Source organism: Trichosurus vulpecula, chromosome 1, assembly GCF_011100635.1.
Source record: "Trichosurus vulpecula isolate mTriVul1 chromosome 1, mTriVul1.pri, whole genome shotgun sequence".
NCBI classification, from domain to species: Eukaryota; Metazoa; Chordata; class Mammalia; order Diprotodontia; family Phalangeridae; genus Trichosurus; species Trichosurus vulpecula.
The window spans coordinates 347,688,996-347,708,648 of NC_050573.1; the positions used below are offsets into that span (position 1 = coordinate 347,688,996).

Consider the following 19,653-nt stretch of genomic DNA (forward strand, 5'->3'; position numbering starts at 1 on the left):
TATTGAATTGGGGCTATTGGTCTTGGGATTGGATCCTCTGGTGTCTAAATAAATGTTATATTTCCTCTGCCTTCTACCTAGAGTTTTTTCATACTTTGCAATTCTGAACCATACAGGCATGTTCATGGTCATCCTCAAGGTCATGAATCTTGCCTTACTAATCCAAATATACAAAGGGAATCCTTTCTGAAGGTTCTGGAATTATGAGGATTGTAAATGATATTCTTATAAATATCTTAAAGAAAAAAAATATCATATGATTGGGAACAAATCACAAATAGTTTTATGCCAGGACAAGGTGATCAGGAGGTGATGACTGGCACATAGTAACTGCTTAATATCCATTTGCTAGTTGGTTAATAACTACCAATAGATATGTCTAATTTCTCTTACTATAAAATCTTTATCAGAGTAACATTAATAACATATGTAAATAGCACTTAGGATTTAAAATGCTTTTAAGTACATATTTTTTTATTGCTCACTGAATAGCTAATTGCTCTCTTCACCTCACATGAACAAGTGCTATTCCAGGTCTGTTCATGCTAACATTTTCCTACTATATTTTCAATTGTCTAAGAAAATACACCACTTTAAATGAGACAAATCCTGTTGTGTACTTTTTCTAGGAATTGAGAAAGATTGCTCACAGCAAAACTGGGCAACAACCATGAAAGAAAATGTATACATGAAATAGAATTTATTAAGCGCTTAACTGTGTGCCAAGAAAACAAAGGAAGGTGATGGAGTACAGTTTCTGGGAGCCCCCTTGAACTCTCCTGGAATCTTACCACTTTATGAGGAGTTTGCCTGACACCATAAACCTTTCATTATAGTTAGGTCCAAATCTCTGTTACTCTTAACCTAGTCTAGCCCTCCATAGTCTGCTACTTCCCACCCTTGATCCTATCAAAATATCTATACCCAAATATGTTATCCTTAACCTAGCCTAGCCCTCCATTGTCTGTCACATCCAAGTAGCCTTCAGTTATTTCCCACCCTTACTCCCATTCTCTTGATTCCTGGAGTCTGACCTCTAGTCACCCCAGAGCATATATATATAGCAATTGTTTCTGTTTTGGCCAGAAACCCTAAGGGTCTTCCCCTCCCAGATCAATTTATTTTTTCTTGACTAGGTAAAGATGCCATTTTTGGCCTCATTTCTTATTAAGCCCTAATCACTGAATGGGCTTTGCGTCAGTCAACCTGAAATATGTTAAAGACCTTAGCTTAAAAAGGTCAAGATCCCTGACACATCCTGGGCCACCTCCAGTCCTCCTCATCTATATCTGGCTACAGGACCAAGATGGCTCCAGAGGAGAAAGTAAGGCTGGTGACTTTGCACAGCCCTCCCTCAATTAAATCCAATTCACTTGCACGTTGTAGCATCACCTTCCTGATGTCATGGTCCTCTCCAAGAAGGACAAAAACCAACAACAACATGCTATCAAAGAAATTACAGAGAAATGAAGACTAGAGGAAAATGACACTGTATTCAACCAATAGTAGAGATTTAAAAGTAATATGTTAAATAAATATATTACCTTTGACCTTTGAGCTACACTCAATCTGTGATATTTAGCTTCATTAACATAAAAGTTTCCAAATGACAAAGAGGCATAAAACTCAGGGAGGGGAGATCTTTGATTTCCTTAATATAGAGAATTCCACCAGCTAAAGAAGCTAATTCTCAAAAAGCAGGTACATAACATATGTAAATAGCACTTAGGATTTAAAATGCTTTTAAGTACATTTTTTTTATTGCTCCAAAAGTGCAAATTACACTTTTGGAGTGGAATAGAAGTTTCAAGAGGTTAAATGACCTGCCTCAAGACACACAGCCAGTGTGTGTCACTGGTGGGACTGGAATACACATTTTCTTGATTCCATAGCCAGCTCTATAATAACACAGTTGCCTCTAATTTCAAGTATTACTTGGAAAGAAAAATTAGCACAATTAAGTAATTTGTACAGTCCTCAGAGTTTTATGGTAATAGGATTTGAACTGTAGTAATTCTAGAAATGGGATGGTGTTAGAGTACAATTTAACAAATATGTTTTTCTGAATTAGATCAGAGTAATGTCACATGAGTTGAGAATTATCTGAAGGTCAAAACCCATCACAAATGATTATAGTAGTAGAGTGTTTGATATCAGTAATATGTCTTGTCTTACAGAGTGTGCTTAAAAACATCTATTTTTTGTACTATGTAGATAAAACATCTGGATAATATACTTTCTTACTTTTCAAGCAGCTGTTTTGATCTTCTATACACATAGCATAAGGTTCTCACTGAGAAGATATTCATGAATTCCCAGATGAGAAAATACAAGTAAAATCAGAACAGTTATGTAAAAGGACAAGGAAAGTTAGACATTCTTCAAGCAATAACAGAATGTAATTGAACCTAATTTAAGAAATATCCACCGTAGGTTCCATTTTATTGCTTTCTCTTTCCTTATTCGATGATTGTGGAATGTCTGTTTTTCTATTTGATTTGTGGAATTTAATTGGGGAAATTACAACATAAACATTTATTCTAACATTAAAGATCTATTATAGAATAAGAACATATTGTAACTTGCAAATATTAACTGACATGCATTAGCATATTAAATGGAACAAAGCAAACAGACTTTGAAAGCAATTACCAGAAAAACAAAGCAATGCCATATTAACTACAGCATTTCTATTTATCTCATTTTCTAATTACAGTCATTGGTATAAACATTCCAAAAGTTTAAGAAGGTAGATGCTTGCCATTGTCTATATTAAGACATATTTATGCTGCCTATAAAGTTTTGATTTATTCTTTTATCTTCAAGGAACCAGCCAGTGAAATTTGAGACATTCATGTTCTTCCGATGTTTCATTTCACTCTCTGCATTACCAAGTAGTACCTATTCTTGTCTATAGTTCACTGAATAAATCCTTCCCTTCATATCATATACATTAGTCTTTTTTTTTTTGGCAATTAAGCGACTCAAAGAAATCATATAGAGCAAATGTACGAAATGGTGCATCCATTCAATAGTGTATTCTGTGAGGTTTAACAGACTTCTGATTAAAATTTTGAAGGCAGAAAGTACTTCATTATTCTTTCATACCTTTCTGGTTTCAACTAACTTGAAAAATATTATATAGTAAGGGTTATATAAGCCTTAAGAATTTTGCCATGCTGAGTTGAACTTTGTATTTAAAGTTGATGCTACAGTCAAAATTAGCTGTTACTGATCTACCAGAAATCCTAGAGAATGAAGTCAAATGGGCCTTAGGAATCATCACTAACAATAAGGCTAGAGGAGGTGACAGAATTCCAAATGAGCCATTTAAAATCCTAAAAGATGTTGCTGTTAAAGTGATACATGCAATATGTCAGCAAATTTGGAAAACTCAATAGTTACCACTGGATTGGAAAAGATCAGTTTATACCCCAAGCCTAAAGGAGGACAATACCAAAGAAGGTTCACATTACTGCAGAATTATACTCATTTTGCACACCAGCAAGGCTATGGTTAAAATTCTGCAAGGTAGGCTTCAGCAATATAGAAGCTGAGAATTACCAAATCAGGCTAGTTTTTGAAGAGGCAGAGGAGACAGAAACCAAATTGCCAACGTTTGTGGATTATGGAGAAAGTAAGAAAGCAAAGGAGTTCCAGAAAATAAAATCTACTTCTGCTTCATTGACTAAACTAAAGCCTTTGACTGTGTGGATCAAAACAAAATGTGGAAGTCCTCAAAGAAATGGGAGTACAAGATCATCTTATTTGTCTCCTGAGGAACCTCTATGTGGGCCAAGAAAGAATAGTTAGAACCAACCATGGAACAATTGATTGGTTTAGGATCAGAAAAGGAGTGCAACAAGGCTGTATATTGTCACCTTATTTATTTAACTTATATGCAAAGTACATCATGTGAAATGCCAGGCTGGATGAATCAAATGCCGGAATTAAGGTTGTTGGGAGAAATATCAACAATCTCTGATATTCAGATAGTACCACTCTGATGGCAGAAAGTGAAGGGGAATTAAAAAGTCTCATGATACGAGTAAAAGAGGAGAGTACAAAAGCTGGCCTGAAGCTTAGCATAAAAAAACTAAGATCATGGCAACTGACCCATCACTTCCTGGCAAACAGAGGGAGAAGAAATGGAAGCAATGTCAGATTTTATAGTCTTAGATATAGATGCTTGCAGATGGCAACTGCAGCCATGAAATTAAAAGATGCTTGTTCCTTGGAAGAAAAGTTATGGCACATCTGGACAGCATACTAAAAAGCAGAGATATCACCTTGCCAACAAAGGTTTGGATAGTCAAACTATGGTTTTCCAGTAGTAATGCATGGCTGTGAGAGTTGGATTGTGGTGAAAGCTGAGTGCCATAGAAGCCCATACTTCTGACTTGTGATGCCAGATAAGACTTTTCAGAGTCCCTTGGACAGCAAAGAGATCAAATCAGTCAATAAATACTTAAAGAAATTAATTCTGACTATTCACTAGAAGGTCAAATACTAAAGCTGAATCTTAAACACTCGGCCACATAATGAGAAGACAGGACTCATTGGAAATTATATTGTGTTAATCATATTAAGAAAGATTGAAAGCAAAAGGAAAAGGGGACAGTAGAAAATGAGAAAGATCAATAGTGTCATGGAAGCAATGAACATGAGGTCTGACAGACTTCAGGAGACAGTGGAAGAATAGTGGAGGGCCTGGCATACTATAATCTGTGGGAACAGGAAGAGTTGGACATGACCGAACAACTGAACAAAAACCGCTAAGTTAGTTGAGCCTTTGGAATGATACAATATTCTTTTCACCCTGGACAAATGTGTAGCCTCTTCATTGGTTAGTAAGGAATAATGAGGCTTTGCTAGGCTGGTCAATTTTTGATAAATTGTTACATATGATAAACATTATTTTCATTCCCCCCCGAAACCACCTCATCTTACTGCTGCAAACCAGTTCAATCTCCACATATGTAGCTGAAAATTTTTTCTTTTATTTTCCCTTCTCTGACTATGGCTGTTCCTCTCTTTCATTTAAGAGTAGGCAATTTCTAAATAGGATGGCTTGCAGTCAGCCACTGAGGCCTATATTACCTCCTATATAAATGCATGCATTAAAAAAATATGGCTTCAGATGAATATCATTTCTAACTTTTCAAATAATCCTTATCAATCTGATAATATTCCTTGTTGCTTTTTCTTATTTCTTGCCAGTGACACACTTACAACAAAGCATATTTTGTAAGGAGAAATTAAAACACTAAAAGAACAAGATGTAAAATGTTATTTACAGGGGAGAAGTCTGGGGCATGGGACACACAAAGTGTAACTTTGTAAGGACAAATATTCCTAACGGATGATGATAAATGGAGGACAAATGAAAAAATTTAGAAAAATCAACAAAAAGACACAAGCATATAACTTCTGTCTGAGTAAAAGAAAACAGGGATGGGAAAGGAAGCTGAGTAATAATGTACAACTCCTAAAATATGGCAACATACTTCTGAGCATTGATTCCATCGATTGCTTGAATCATCCTTTCATTCAATTCTTCTTCAAATCTTTTCTTCTGTGATTTGGTTCTAGAGGAAAAAGAAACATTGAGGAGCAAATATGTAAGAATAACTATCCTGCCTTTGTATACACAATGCCAAAACACTTGTTCAGTTTCATAAAGAAATATTGTTGATTGTTAAGATATTTTATCAGCACTGTAGAAACATCAAGGCTTATGGGATTTAATGGGTGGTTTGGTCTTAGTGGAGAAGACAATGACAAACCACTCCAGTATCTTTGCCAAGAAAACCCCAAATAGGATCCCAAAAAGTTGGATGTGACTGAAAACAACTGACCAACAATGAGAAACTTGGACTCAGTGTGTACTTCATATACCTCAATTGCAGATTTAACAATTGATGTGCATTAAGTAATAAAGCTAAAAGATAATACTTTGGAAAGTTTGCAGAAATGGACAAATTGAGAGAAGTTTTGATTACATATTAGAACTCATTTCTGTAAAAGCTTTACATTTCCCTGATCGGCTGATGACACAACAACTTTATTTGATAAAGAGGAATCTAATTTTAAATGAACCGTAATTAGAAACTTCTCACAAATTTGGGGTGAGTTCAACTGACTGGTCTTGTTCATTATTCACTGGTTCAGTTTTCAGAGAGATTACATAGGCAGTTTCTTATTTTAGATATCTTCAATCTTACCCTGAGAGGCAATATCACGTGATGGGTAGAGGACTAGCTAGCCTTGGAGTTAGGAAGACTTGGCTTCAGATCCCACCTCTGAAGCTTACTAGCTTTAATATCATGGATAAATCACTTAACTTCCTAGTCAACTATCTTAAATAGACTATGGGAGTTTTCTACACTGATGATAAATCAAGTCCAAACCAATCCCCTCCCCACCCCCCAACCCAGAAACATGAATTTCAAATAGTCTGAGAAAGCTTTTCCTTTGGGCCTATTCAGAAATAATTCCCTATTTAATAGCCTGAATTTGGAAGTAAACAACCTTGTGATTATAACATGTTTTTATAAAGTCCTTTGAAAAGCTCAACATTTTAAAAAATTAATAACTACAGTTATTTTGAAGTGTTCATTGACAACTATTATGTGAATGATTCACAGCAGGAAAACTTGGACTTTAGAATTGCTCATTTGAATTAAGCTAAAGACCCCTAGCAGAATGCCTTCAAAAGGCAGAGTTTTCATTAGCATTTCTTAACTTTTACATACATTGAGTGACAGTATTAGCGAGGACTCTAGTGATAACTGTGAAAATAAATGTCCTGATTCTCTGTAACTTGACTAAATATTTGGTTACTGAATGGATATACCCCTTTGTCATGTAATTAGAATCAAAATTTATAGTGTAGCTTGATGTATTAATATAAAATTTGCCAGTATTTACAGCTTTGCAACATTACTATTAATTAAATGGATAATAATGTTTTATTCTCTTATGAAACATTCATGAATATGTTTTCATCATTTATTTCAATAGTCTTAGAGAACACAGTCTGATTCATCTCTCTTTGTCCTTTTCCCTCATCTATAGATTTTCCTCCCCTTCATGACTACCCATTTTCTCTAAACAATAACAATCTCTGTATATGTACATATATCTAAAGCAGTAACTTTCATAAGATTGGTTTGATTTTATTTTATTTATATTTTTATTTATTACAAAGACAAAAATGAAGCATTACTTGCCTTAAAGGATTTTACATTCTATGGGAGAAAATTCAATGAGATTGGGTTCGACTTTATCAGAAGAGTCTTTAGACTAAAAGTCAAGTCAACAAGTATTTGTTTTGTGTTTACTGTTTCTGACATACTATGCTAAGTTCTGGGTAAAGAAAGGTAAAAAAAAAAGTCCCTGCCCTCAGGAAGCTCATAATCCAATGGGGGAGACAATGTATAACTATGTTCTCATTCTCTCTCTCTCCTTCCCTCCTTCCCCCAACCCCCTCTCTCCCCGCATATATATGTATATACATACATATATATATATATATACACACATAGATACATATATATACAGACATTTTTACACACATACATAGACACATACACACATACAGTACATATGTTGTGTATATACATTGTATATATAGTGTATACATTATTTATTGTATATATGTATATATTTTTATATATATTGTATGTATACACACACAGGATAAACTGGAATTAATCTTTGATAATCTTAGAAGGAAGAAATGCATGTGTTAGTCATGGATTCATTCCAACATAGTTCTATTCAGCAAAACAATTTGTATATCCCATGGAGTTTTTAATAATGGGATATCAATATTATTTCTTCATTCAAATGATATTAAACTATATTATTTTGTTTTCAGAACTGAAAGCAGTCCAAAAGGCTCATGTCGTTAAGGAACCAGCTTTTTAAAAATGATGATAATAGAGTATACCTTCCAGAAATATGAGAACAGTACATTTATACTTATTTGATACTGTAAGATGTACCTTAATGTGCGGTGTTGAAAGTGATGCTGACCCATTGGCACATCCTGGATGAAAAAAAAAGAATATGTATTAGTCACAGATTATCATACAAGAAAATTTGTGAAGCTACAACAACATAAATGCCACATAGCCATCTGTTTTCACAGTGAAAGTTGTAGGTAGCTGAAAAATAATTCTTATAGACAACTAGACCCTTATCCTTCAAAACTGTCTACATGGCACCATGACAGCCAAATGAAAAGTGAAAAATGCAGTGAATTTCCTACGTGTTTTGTCTATATAATTGCAAACATCTGGATCATAAGAAACATTAGGATGGTTCTACAACTTTTTCCATTTCATCCAGACATTTTTAGGTTTGGCCCCAAGCAATTGATTCTGCAGTGATGGTCAGATTAAATCTGACTGGAATTTTATTGGGTTTGTGGTTAGACAGATATTTAAAGGTTTTGTTTAAAATGAAAATACTTTTCAAACATAAAACATAAATACATAATATATTTTGAAAATTTGCCAAAGAACAGATTTGACAACGAGGGTGTTGACTACAAAACAGTTCAAGACTTCAAGAAAAAAAGAAACAAGGCCCATGGAAATGATAGAATACAGTTGAAGCTACAGAGTATAACATGAGCAGGACCAAATGGGTTAAGTTACAATCTCTTGTTAGATCTGTGTCTCATGAGTAAAACTTTATAACTTCTTATGAAAACAAAGTGAGCAGACTCATTCATTCAATAGAAACTGATTATCCAATTCCACACCACAGATTAATCAAAGCCAAGAAATAACAGTGTGGGGAGCATACTGCTCTTACATAACAGCAAAGAGACCACTGTTCTATGTGGAATGTGACTTTGGCCTACAACAGCCACTGTGACAGTATAAGATGTCATGCCAAAAAGGAGAGTTTGTTTTTATTAGATTAGAAAATTCAACAAGCCATAAATTTCTTCTAACATATGGCACAGTCCTTTAAACAGAGTGGGTTCTTAAATGCTTTTTGAATTAGTCCTATTAAATTAATGTTGAAAGTCCACAGATGACTTATTAGCATATACAAATATATGAAAGATATACATAAATTGCAGTATATGGATAAATAAGTATACATAGATATATATGGATGCATATACATCTATATAGGTATATATGTTTATGCTGTGTATACAGAAAGAACTTCTTGGTAGTGAGGATTGTTTGATATTGATAATGAAAATAGGGCACCACGATATGGATTAAACACAAATGGCTTCATGCCTTTTGCTCCTTTTACTGAGATGTATAAGATTCCCTACCCCTTGGTGCATATGAGACTGAGACTTAGTTGTTATATTCAATACAAAATGATTCAGTATTATCATAAAAAATAACAAAGTTGAGACCATTTGGATTTAGAAACTAAAGTCACTGAAGGACAAAACTCATAGAATGCAGGAGTTAGTATTAATTCATAAACTACCCATCTGTAATGATCACTCCGGAAAAGGAAATTAAAAATGTTTTAACATGGACTGTAGTTAATATGTCAAGGAATGGTGGAACATTTAATATTGGGAAAATATAGTTTCCTCTCATAATTATGCTACTTTAAGTGACATAAAAAAAGTCCATACTGTGGTACTGATCTTGCCATTTTCTGTTGTCATGCTGTCCCTGTGATGTAAGTGTGCAAAGGGCTTGGCTGCTCCCCAGGACTCCAAATACCGGGTCATGCGGACAGATGCTCTCATCTTGGCTCCATCTAACGTATGCCTGGGTCTAAAGAGGTGCTGAGGACTTCGTCTTTCTCCCTGGTTGCAAAAAATAAAGTAGCAGGCACATTGTACATTCAAAGCATTAGATTCATTTATGTATTATAGTATATATAATGACTTTTACAAGGTTCTTTAAGATTGAATTTCTTAATAAGTAAATCTCTTTTCCTCCATCTTCTTTGCTAATATCTATATTTATATATCATAAACTATACAATACATTTTTAAAACCCAGCTGAAGACACATCTTCATAACACCCTACATAAGTTAATTTACTTCTAATCAGTTTACTTAGTCTACTTTCAACAGTTAGATATAGTAAAACATAATTTATCTAGAATATTTGGGAAGTTAGATGTTTTAGATAAAGGAAATTTCCAGGAAACTGAAAAGTATCCTTTCATGTACCAAAATAAGAATAAAAAATTATTTTAGCCAATTTGGCATGAACATTTCTGAAACACTATCGCTTTTTAAAAGACTCTACAGAACACAAATTCACCATTTAAAAATTATTCATATTCTCCCTTGCTATCGCAATTACTAGTTTACATCTACCTCTGCCCCATTAAGTTCCTTTAGAGCAGAATCTATGTCGTGTCTCTCTTTGTATCCCAGTGCTTTGCACATAGTAGATGATTAATAAATGTTGATGGATAAATAGATGTCCATCTATTAAAGGCATCATTATGAATAATTAATAAAGTCACCGTTACTGCATACATGTTCAGAAACTCAGTGCCAATTTGAAGTTAGTCCTATTGATTATGCTTGTGTGTAGAGACTCCAAAGCAACTTTCCCCCCAATGTGGTTAGAAAAATAAACACAATTTTACAAAACTTAAAAAGATAAATTGTGGGCTCATAAAGAAGAAATATTGAACTCAGCTCCATAAATATTTGCTGAGAGTCTTCTATATTCCCAGGACTTTATTACTGGGATATAAACTTTACAAAATTATTGAAATATTTACATTTCTGTTGTTTTTTTCTGACAGTTTTATCTCATAAATAATAGCTTCAAAATCATCCACAGACTATTCATATCAGTACTGACCTTGGGATTGATCACAAAATAGGTTTTGACATAATGTTCCTTCAGATATGGGTCCCTGATATCTCCATCCCCTTCTTCGACTTTGTAAGCTCCATTCAAGTGCTCTAAGGTGACTGAAGTAATGTGAACACGCCTGCAATTATATTTTAAAAGCTGATCAGGACAATATGAAAATTGTCTTCCTGGCACGTGGTGTTAAAATAATTTTTACTTTGACAAATATTTTCCCATTTGAATGGTGAAAGGAAAGCTATGTGTCCATGTAAGAACTGAATGTGAGTGAAAGGCTGGGTATGTCCAATATCCGACAGCTTGTGATGTCTATTTCAGCAGTATCAGTGAGTGGTACTGAGGTGCTCTCTGATGTATACAGAGACAAGGAGTTTTAAATTGGATCTTTGCACCAACTGAAAATTTTGCTTACAGCCATTTCTACTTGCAGGTGTGCAGATTTTTGATGAAAGTTATGTAAAAGGATTATGCAGGAAGTGCAATGAACCACATACAAAGCATTTTCCTTTTCAATGCTCAAATCAAAGAATTATCTTGGGGAAAATGATATTAAAACATTGGGAATCAAATTCAAGTTTTTATCTGTCCTAATTTTCTGATAAAAGACAAATGATTAAGCCAAGTAGATCATCAAATATAGTAACTAATGTCTATTTAATAACTTGTGAATATATGTTTGGGGTAAGAATTTTGTCAAATAAGAACCAGGTCAATAATGAGGATTTAAGTAATGAATGAAGTTAATTTGCCATACCCTGGAACACCTCCAGCTTCCATGTGATTTGCTAGTGTAACATCATGAGACCAGACATCATATTGCCACTTCTGCAAACCAATCACACCACAGAGGACATTTCCAGAGTGTACTCCCACACGCATGTTGATATCAACTCCAGTTGCATCTCTTACTTTCCTAAGCAGAAGAAAAAATTGTATAAAATGGATAAAATAGCTTTTCTTTTTCCCATCCTCCAACTATGACCACATCAGCTGACATTCTATCACTTTTTTCATACAGTTTAAAAATAATGCTGTCACAAACTGGATTATGCTGTATAAGACAACTGCTAGAAGCCAACAAAGTAGACATATTATATTCCTCCCTGTAACAGAGATTAACTGAAAGGCAGAGAGTAGGGACTTTAAAGAAGGGCAAAGCAAAGAATAATACAGCAGCATCCATACTAGTTTACAAATTATCTTGATTAAAGGACAAGAATAGGGTAGTGCTCATTTTTGGAAAATAAGTATGAGGAGAAAGGATTAGAAATATTTTGATTAACCTGAGTAACCAAATCAGCTGTTTTTTGAAATGCAGAATACAAATGAGGATTTTATATGAAGCCACGTATTTCCATTTCATGCTTCATTTTAAAAAATACAATATAATCTAAATGCTACTTTCAAAATTGTTCTACTCATCTGTTTCCTTCAGAACTTCTCCCTATTCTCGTCTGTGTATTTTTTTTAAATGTTCCGATGGCTCTGTTTTATTGATGCATCATTTTTGCTAACCTTGACATGTCCCCTTTACCCCCTGCCACAAACACTTCATCATACATCCTCTGGAGACATTATTGGTCATTTATTTGATCAGAAGTTTTGAAAATCTCTCAAAGTTGTTTTTCTTTACAGCACTCTTGTATAAATTGTTTTCATGGTTTTGCTCACTTATTGCTGGGTCAATTCATACTACCCAGAAGCCATCTCTTTTGTCATTTCTTTCTAGGTTTCTTTGGAATTGTTTCTTTTTTTTCAAAGTTCCTATTTAGTTCTGGTATATTCATCTGAGTCACTTCTAAATTCCTCTATTCCATTAAAGTAGCAGTTTTCAGAGGGTAGTCCAAGGACACCTGGGGTCCCCAAGGTAAAAATTATTTCCATATAAATACTCAGACATTATTTGTCTAATCAAATAAATCTTTCCTTGTCCAATTACATATCTGTATGAGTCCAAATTTTCTTCATATACTAAAATGAAAGCAACATATTTTAAAGATTGAATACAGAGGCAGATATGAGAACCCTATATTAAGCTAGACATTAAAGAGTTTTGCAAAATATTCCAAACAATGCCATTATCACTATTTTTTTGTTTTGGAAAATGTAGTTATTTTTATAAAAATGTCATTTATGTTAATATGTAATGAGTTTACAGCTGTTATTTTTAAATGAATTAAATATTTTTAAAATAACATTTTTATTTAAAATACAGTAAATGGTGATAGATATAACCCAATGAAAAAAAAAACTATTTCATGCCCTCTGATTTTTAAGAAGTTAAAGGGATCCTGAGATGAAAATTTTGAGAACCACTTCATTACAGGTTAATTCTTCCCCTCCCTGACCTGTAGGATTATGCTAGCTTTGGAGAATAAATTTAGTACCTGCTGCCAGCTCTCATGTGATCCTGACTATAGTTGCTTGGCATTTGAATTTCTTTCTGGAAGCTTCCAGTATTTTTTGTTTAACATGGGATCTCTGATTTTTGGTTATGTCATCCCTAAGATTTTTTTGGGGGGTGCAATATAGAGAGTCTTTTCAGAAAGTGATCTGTGTATTCTTTCTGTCTTTACTTGGTCCTCTGGTTCTGATGTATCTAAGCAGTTTTACTTTGTGATTTCTTGAAATACCATTTGAACTTTTACAAAAAAATCATAGTTTTTAGGGAGTGTGGTTATTCTTAAATTATCTCTATTCAACCTGTTTTCCAGGTTACTTGTTTTTCATATAAGATATCCTAAATTTTATTCTATTTTTCTGATATCTCACTTTTGTTCTAATATATCTTTCTGTCTCATGAAGTCTTTAATTTCTGTTTGGTCTATCCTACTTTTCAGGGAGTTTGTTTTTTGGATAAGTTACCACTTTCTCTTCTAGGCAAGTTATCGTGCTTAAAATTATTTCTTCCAGAGTTTTTATTTCATTGTTTTTATCTCAGATAGTATATGATAATGCATTTTTCCCCTTTGAGTCTCTGTCTACAGCTGTTATGGAGTTAGATTTGATTAGATTAGAGCAAATGAGATGTTGGAAAATGCTTAGGACAGTACCTGACATATAGTAGGCACTTAATAATAAATGCTTATTTCCTTATTTGCAATAATTCGATAATGGTTAACATTTTATTTTATTTATTCATCTTTCCGGATTTAGTTGCTTAACTAGGGCTTTCTTCCAAGGTCAAACTTGAGCCTCTGCTGAATTTTTGGATGCATTGGTCAAACCAGCTTCATCCAACTCTGCATTCCATGGGCTCTTTGCTGACCTCTACATCTTCGGGTTAAGTCCAGGAGTGTGTTGGAGCCAGCTCAAATCAGCTTTTTAGGCCAATTGTTAAATTTTTAATGTGAGTATTAACATCTGCTTAAGCCCCACTGAGTAGCTGAGATTCACTGCCGACTCTTTAGGCATTTCAGGACAGAGTGCTAGGTACCTAGGAATTCTCCTTCAGGCTTCCAAGGTCCCCACCATGGCACTTTCTCAGGAGATTCTTCTATTCTTGCTACATCCAGCCATACAACTACTCATGGTACATGGTTCTCACTTTGTTTGAGGGAATTATTTTTATATTAGCCATAGGATTTTCTGGATGATTTTTTGTGCAGTTCTGGCATAGTTTATCATTGGATTTTTTGAGGTAGTGCAAACCAGTTTTTTTTTCCCCTGGAGTAGTTGTTGGGGAGCTGGATAGTCTGTCTCCCATTTAGGTATCCACCTTTGATGGAGGTCTTCCATAACACCTACTTTTTATATCTGGTCTTTAGTTTCAATCTTAGCACATGTTAGTTTTTTTTTTTGGTGGAGGTTAGGATGGAGGAAGATTTTAGAATCATCTATTTTAAAATTTGATTATTATAAGCAAACTATGCTAATAAAACTTAAGAGTACATTCACATAAGTTCTTACATATCACCAGCATGACAGAATGGATAGAAAGGAGTTCAAATCAGACTCTGACACTGGATCTATGAAATAAGGCAAATTTATCTTTTCCATGTCACAGGCAATTCTCTAAGACTCAAAAGTCATAGAATCTATAAAAAAAGTAATGGAATTGATATGCATTGGTAGAAATAGCTTCCTCATTCCCATCAAGAACAGCTACACACATACACATGTATATAGTTGTATATCTGTGTGTATGCATATATACCATACACACACATACACATGCATGCACACACACAGACACACACACACACACACACACACACACGCACACTACTCCTTTCTTAAGACTCCTGTAGGTCTTACTGTTTGTACTATTCATTTGGCATATAGAATAGGTAATTTTGTAAATTATTACTTATATTTTTGTTATTTGTTAATTCCCTCAAAGGAATTATCTTTTCATATCCTTAATACCCAGCTCTGTATAAACAGAACATGTTAATAGGAAAAAAAAAACACAAAACTAATTTTATCTGTGTGGGAAACTTAATAGCAGATCACAATACTCCTTTCCCATGTCTCTTTAGAAAGACATAAAAGCTAAGGTATGCAAGATAGTATCACACAGCTAGCTAATAGGTATCACTTTGTCAACATCAAAGAAAACTCTCCTGAAAAAGCTTCTGTATCTTGTGTGATAATAATAATATTAATGACTAGTTTTTATATAGTGTTTTAAGGTTTATAAAGCAACTCTACATGTTTTCTCCTTCAGTTCTCACAACAATCCTTTGAGGCAGTTGATATTATTACATTTTACAGATAAGAAAAGGAGCTTGAAAAATTAAGTGACTTGTCCAGGGTAACACAGCCAGTGTTTGATATAGAATTTGAACTTCACTCTTCCTGACTCTTTCTAGCCCTCAATCATTCTAGCAGTCAATATATCACATTATTCATCTTAAAGATCATTGTTCTAAATAATTGATTTTTAAAAATGATTATGGCATGACTTTTTGATTAATAGTCAATGTAAATCCAAAACATAGAAGAAATGAAAAAGAAAAATCCAATATAGCATTGGATTTAGGATTATTTGCTATAATTCAATATAAGTATAAAATATCCATGAAAATAATATATAAAAAGATATATGGTCACATTGTATTCATGCTGTTATCTTCAGCCTAGGGACAATGAAAGAATTGTACTTCAGGAGAAAACATGAAGAAAATCGGGGCTGCTTATTGTCTTAGCATAAAGAGGAGGTAGCAACACTCTGTGTCACTGCAGGCGAAACCAAAAACTTCTGAAAATGGTAGTAAACTAAGTTCAAAGTTGCCCTTCCTGCTGTTGACACAGAGAAAATAGGCACACTTAGTGTGAAACAAAGATACCTCACAAGAACATATAGAAAGCACTTTTTCCACAAGAGAATATTTTTTTAATAAAAATTATCAAGGTTTATTCAATGGATTAGGTGACTGAGGCAAATGTAGCAAGTAATTTGTGAAGAAATGGCTGGGCTTACTCTTTGAAAGGGTGGGCATTTAAAGCAATAATCCTAAAAGATTTATCATAGGCGTATAACTTGCATTTTATCTTTAATATTCATGAGAAAATACAATTTTAACTGAATGTCAGTTACCCAAATATTGCCAGAAAAAGCCAAATTAGGCTCCTAGCCAAGGGAAGACATGAAGCCTGTGCAAGACTAATGGACTCACCATTTTGGCTGAATGTACTGGTCTATTTAGTTAAACAACAGCCTTCCTAAAGACTCAAATATCTCTTTCCTTCATGTGGACTGGTCTTGACTATGATGATTAAATGGAACAATTGTTTTAATTTCTTGTAGATATAACCTAATGGCTGCATCAAAAATTCATATAATTGTTTTCAAAAATTTTAAATAACAATATAAAATATCTTCCCTGTTTTGAGAAATACCAATAAACTAGCTGTGCACAATCCTTTTGGAAAGCTGAGAGGGCATAAAATATAAATATACATATTTTTGATTCATGAAATATTTAACTATACTATAAATCAGGAACATTCTCTAATTTTTATTTCTGATGTATTTCTTTACTTTTCTGCCAGTAAGAGAATCTTAATTTTTCCAAGCCTGCTGATGGTAATCTGTAGTGGCACAAAGTACCTCATCACAAAGAATGTCACCCAATCAGTTTTCAGCATGGCAGATAACGGAGGTAAGAGAATACCCTGAAGTACCCTGATAGGCACTCAGAGAAATAATTTTCTTCAACTGGGCTTAAAGAGCCAATGAAAAACAAGCCTGGGTATGTTTTCCACTTTTCTCACTGTATTTGGTTCAAGATTTCTAATCAGAGTCATATGAGATATATTTCTGAAATGCTTGATATAATGAAAAGATTCTAGTTTAATTTTCCTGATACTGCCAATGTGTAGATATAATTGTAATATAATTACCCTTGGAGAACCTGTGGAGTGGATAAGAAAGAACAATGTTTACCTACATACTTTTTTCTTTGATGATTCTCTCCCACCTGATTTTGAAAAGACATTGAAGGGGAAAAAATTTTCTTTCTATTATAAAGGCTTTCTCCTGCCTCCACTTTGCTTTCCCTTTTTGTTCAATCTAATAATCACAGCAAAGTTCCTTTTGGGACTGAACAACACTCCTCAGGTTCAACCTTCAAGTTCTTGAGCAGGATACCCTGCTCAAGAAACTTTTTTTTTTACATAAAGCAGACATTTTGACTTCAGGGACATTAAAGGGTTACATTTTGTGAAAAAGCAAAGTGTTTTCAGATGCTTGCTAGTGACGGGAGTTAGAGAGTGAGTCAATATTTCCTCTTCTTCCTCTAGTCAGCTCTTTCTTTTCCCACTTTACTTCTTTTCCATTTCTTCCTATATTTCCTATGGTGCTGGTGAACTGAGCTTTCCTGATAGCAAGATATGGAAAGTAGCACTAAGTTAGAAAGCAAGGCTGCTATAACCCTGTGAGGATTGATTAGAGAAATTAGCTGTTAGATTGCAATCATCACTTATTCCTTCTTCCTCATACCAATACTGTCTCATTCGAAACTCGAAAGGATAGAAAACCTTATTTATAAATGTCTTTCAATCACTATTTACCTCAACTTTATGCTATTCCCCGCTAGCTCTCTCTTTATATATGGTTCTATCATATACACATATTGACATATATATGCTGATGTCTTCATGTGTGGCTTACTCCATTTTTAAAAAATCATTAACAGAAGAATGTGGAGGACTAGGATGCACAGATATAATTATTACTTCTATTTTATAGTGAAAATATTTGAGGAAGAAAGTGTATATTATATGCTTTAACATAGCAATATGAAAAATGATAAGTTGCTATTCCTAAGCCATGAAATTAACAAACTAAAGTTTTGTTCCCTTCCTCCACCAAAGATCCAGTGAATCTAATAATAATAATAATGATAATATAATAGCCAGCATTTATATAGTGCCTTCAATATGCCAGGCACTGTGCTAAGTGACTTATACATATTTTCTAATTTATTCCTCACAACAACCCAGTGAGATCTGTGATACTATTATCCTCTTTTTATAGTTGAGGAAATTTAGGCAAGCAGAGGTTAAGTGACTTGCCCAAACTTACACAGCTAGTAAGTGTCTGAGGCTGGATTTGAACTCAGGTCTTACTGACTCCAGATCTAGCACCCTAGACTATGATACCTAGCTGCTCCAGAGTAGGCCTCAATTTTCTTAATCACCAAATGAAGGATTTAGACTAGAGACAATCTTTAAGGTTCCTTTTAGCTCTAATTCCCTTGATCTTACTGTTATGTTCTTTGGTTTATAAAAGTGTTAAAAGATAGAAATAGATTGATAAATTTTTCCTCATATGTAACATGAAAGATTTGGGCTAGAAGTAACCTAGGGTTCCAGCTTTAATGTTCTATGGTTCCATGTCTTTTAAAAAGACAGATATTTTATTTTGACAGAAGATACGTCCCAACAATAACTGAAAAATTCCATTCTACAAAGTACACCCCCTAAGGGAAAAAAAGAGGATTATGGATTGTTAACAGAAAGGAGAGCTTGAGCAGTGTGGTACAAACACTGAATGTTGTCTTTCCAAGTTGGTTTTATTAACATTGTTGTGGTCATCACATGTATTGTTATTTTATCTCAACTTTCTTCATTCTGCATCATTACATGAAGTTTTCCCCATGTTTCTCTAAATTCTTGCTTCTCATCATTTTTTAATGGCATAGTAACATTCCATTATGTTAATACTTAATTTATTTAGTCATTGTCTGGTTGTTGAATGCACATTTTCTTTCTAGCCTTGTTGTTATCACAAATAATGCTGAACTTTTTAAATGAGTCTATAACTATTTTAAAGAAACAGTATATCCAGGGATGAAAATTTTAGGTCATTTTAATTTTGAAAGTAAACATTTTCTTTGTACTTACTTTATTGCTTCACACATGTCTAGTCCCATTTTAACACAATTCTTGGCATGGTTTGGAAGAGATATAGGGAGGCCAGACACACAGTAGTAGCAGTCTCCCAAAATTTTGATTCTCATACATTCATTTTCCTGAAGGAAAAAAAAATGTTAGAAGTAACATGAAGTCCTTGAACACTGGTAGGATTTTTAGATTCATGTAATATGAACGGTTTTATTCTTATTGATAATAATATGTAGTCATCTATGCTTGCGGTGAAAGAAAAATCAAGGCAAAAAGATTTTCCATTACCATTTCTTACTCATTCACCCATTTTGGAAGGAGAAGAGGAAGGTAAAGAGAGAAAAGAACAGCAGAAGAGTAGGCAGAATGATCTAGACTGGTCTGTATTTAGAAGCTGGCATTTAAAATTTAAAAAAATAATTAAATTCTATTTGGTCAATAGACTCTGGCCTGACCCTTTCTATA

General features: G+C 33.8%; 1 protein-coding gene across 1 annotated transcript in view; it reads right to left on the bottom strand.

The window, feature by feature from the left end:
- LOC118838251 (adenylate cyclase type 2) overlaps window positions 1-19,653 on the bottom strand; it is a 161,620-nt gene that overhangs the window by 124,138 nt on the left and 17,829 nt on the right. The window contains exons 4-9 of the mRNA XM_036745494.1: window positions 19,189-19,316; window positions 11,591-11,749; window positions 10,825-10,957; window positions 9,626-9,802; window positions 8,010-8,053; window positions 5,508-5,588 (exon numbers count right to left, since the gene is read on the bottom strand). Coding sequence (XP_036601389.1) covers window positions 5,508-5,588; window positions 8,010-8,053; window positions 9,626-9,802; window positions 10,825-10,957; window positions 11,591-11,749; window positions 19,189-19,316 — 722 coding nt within the window. The remainder of the gene's footprint in view (window positions 1-5,507; window positions 5,589-8,009; window positions 8,054-9,625; window positions 9,803-10,824; window positions 10,958-11,590; window positions 11,750-19,188; window positions 19,317-19,653) is intronic.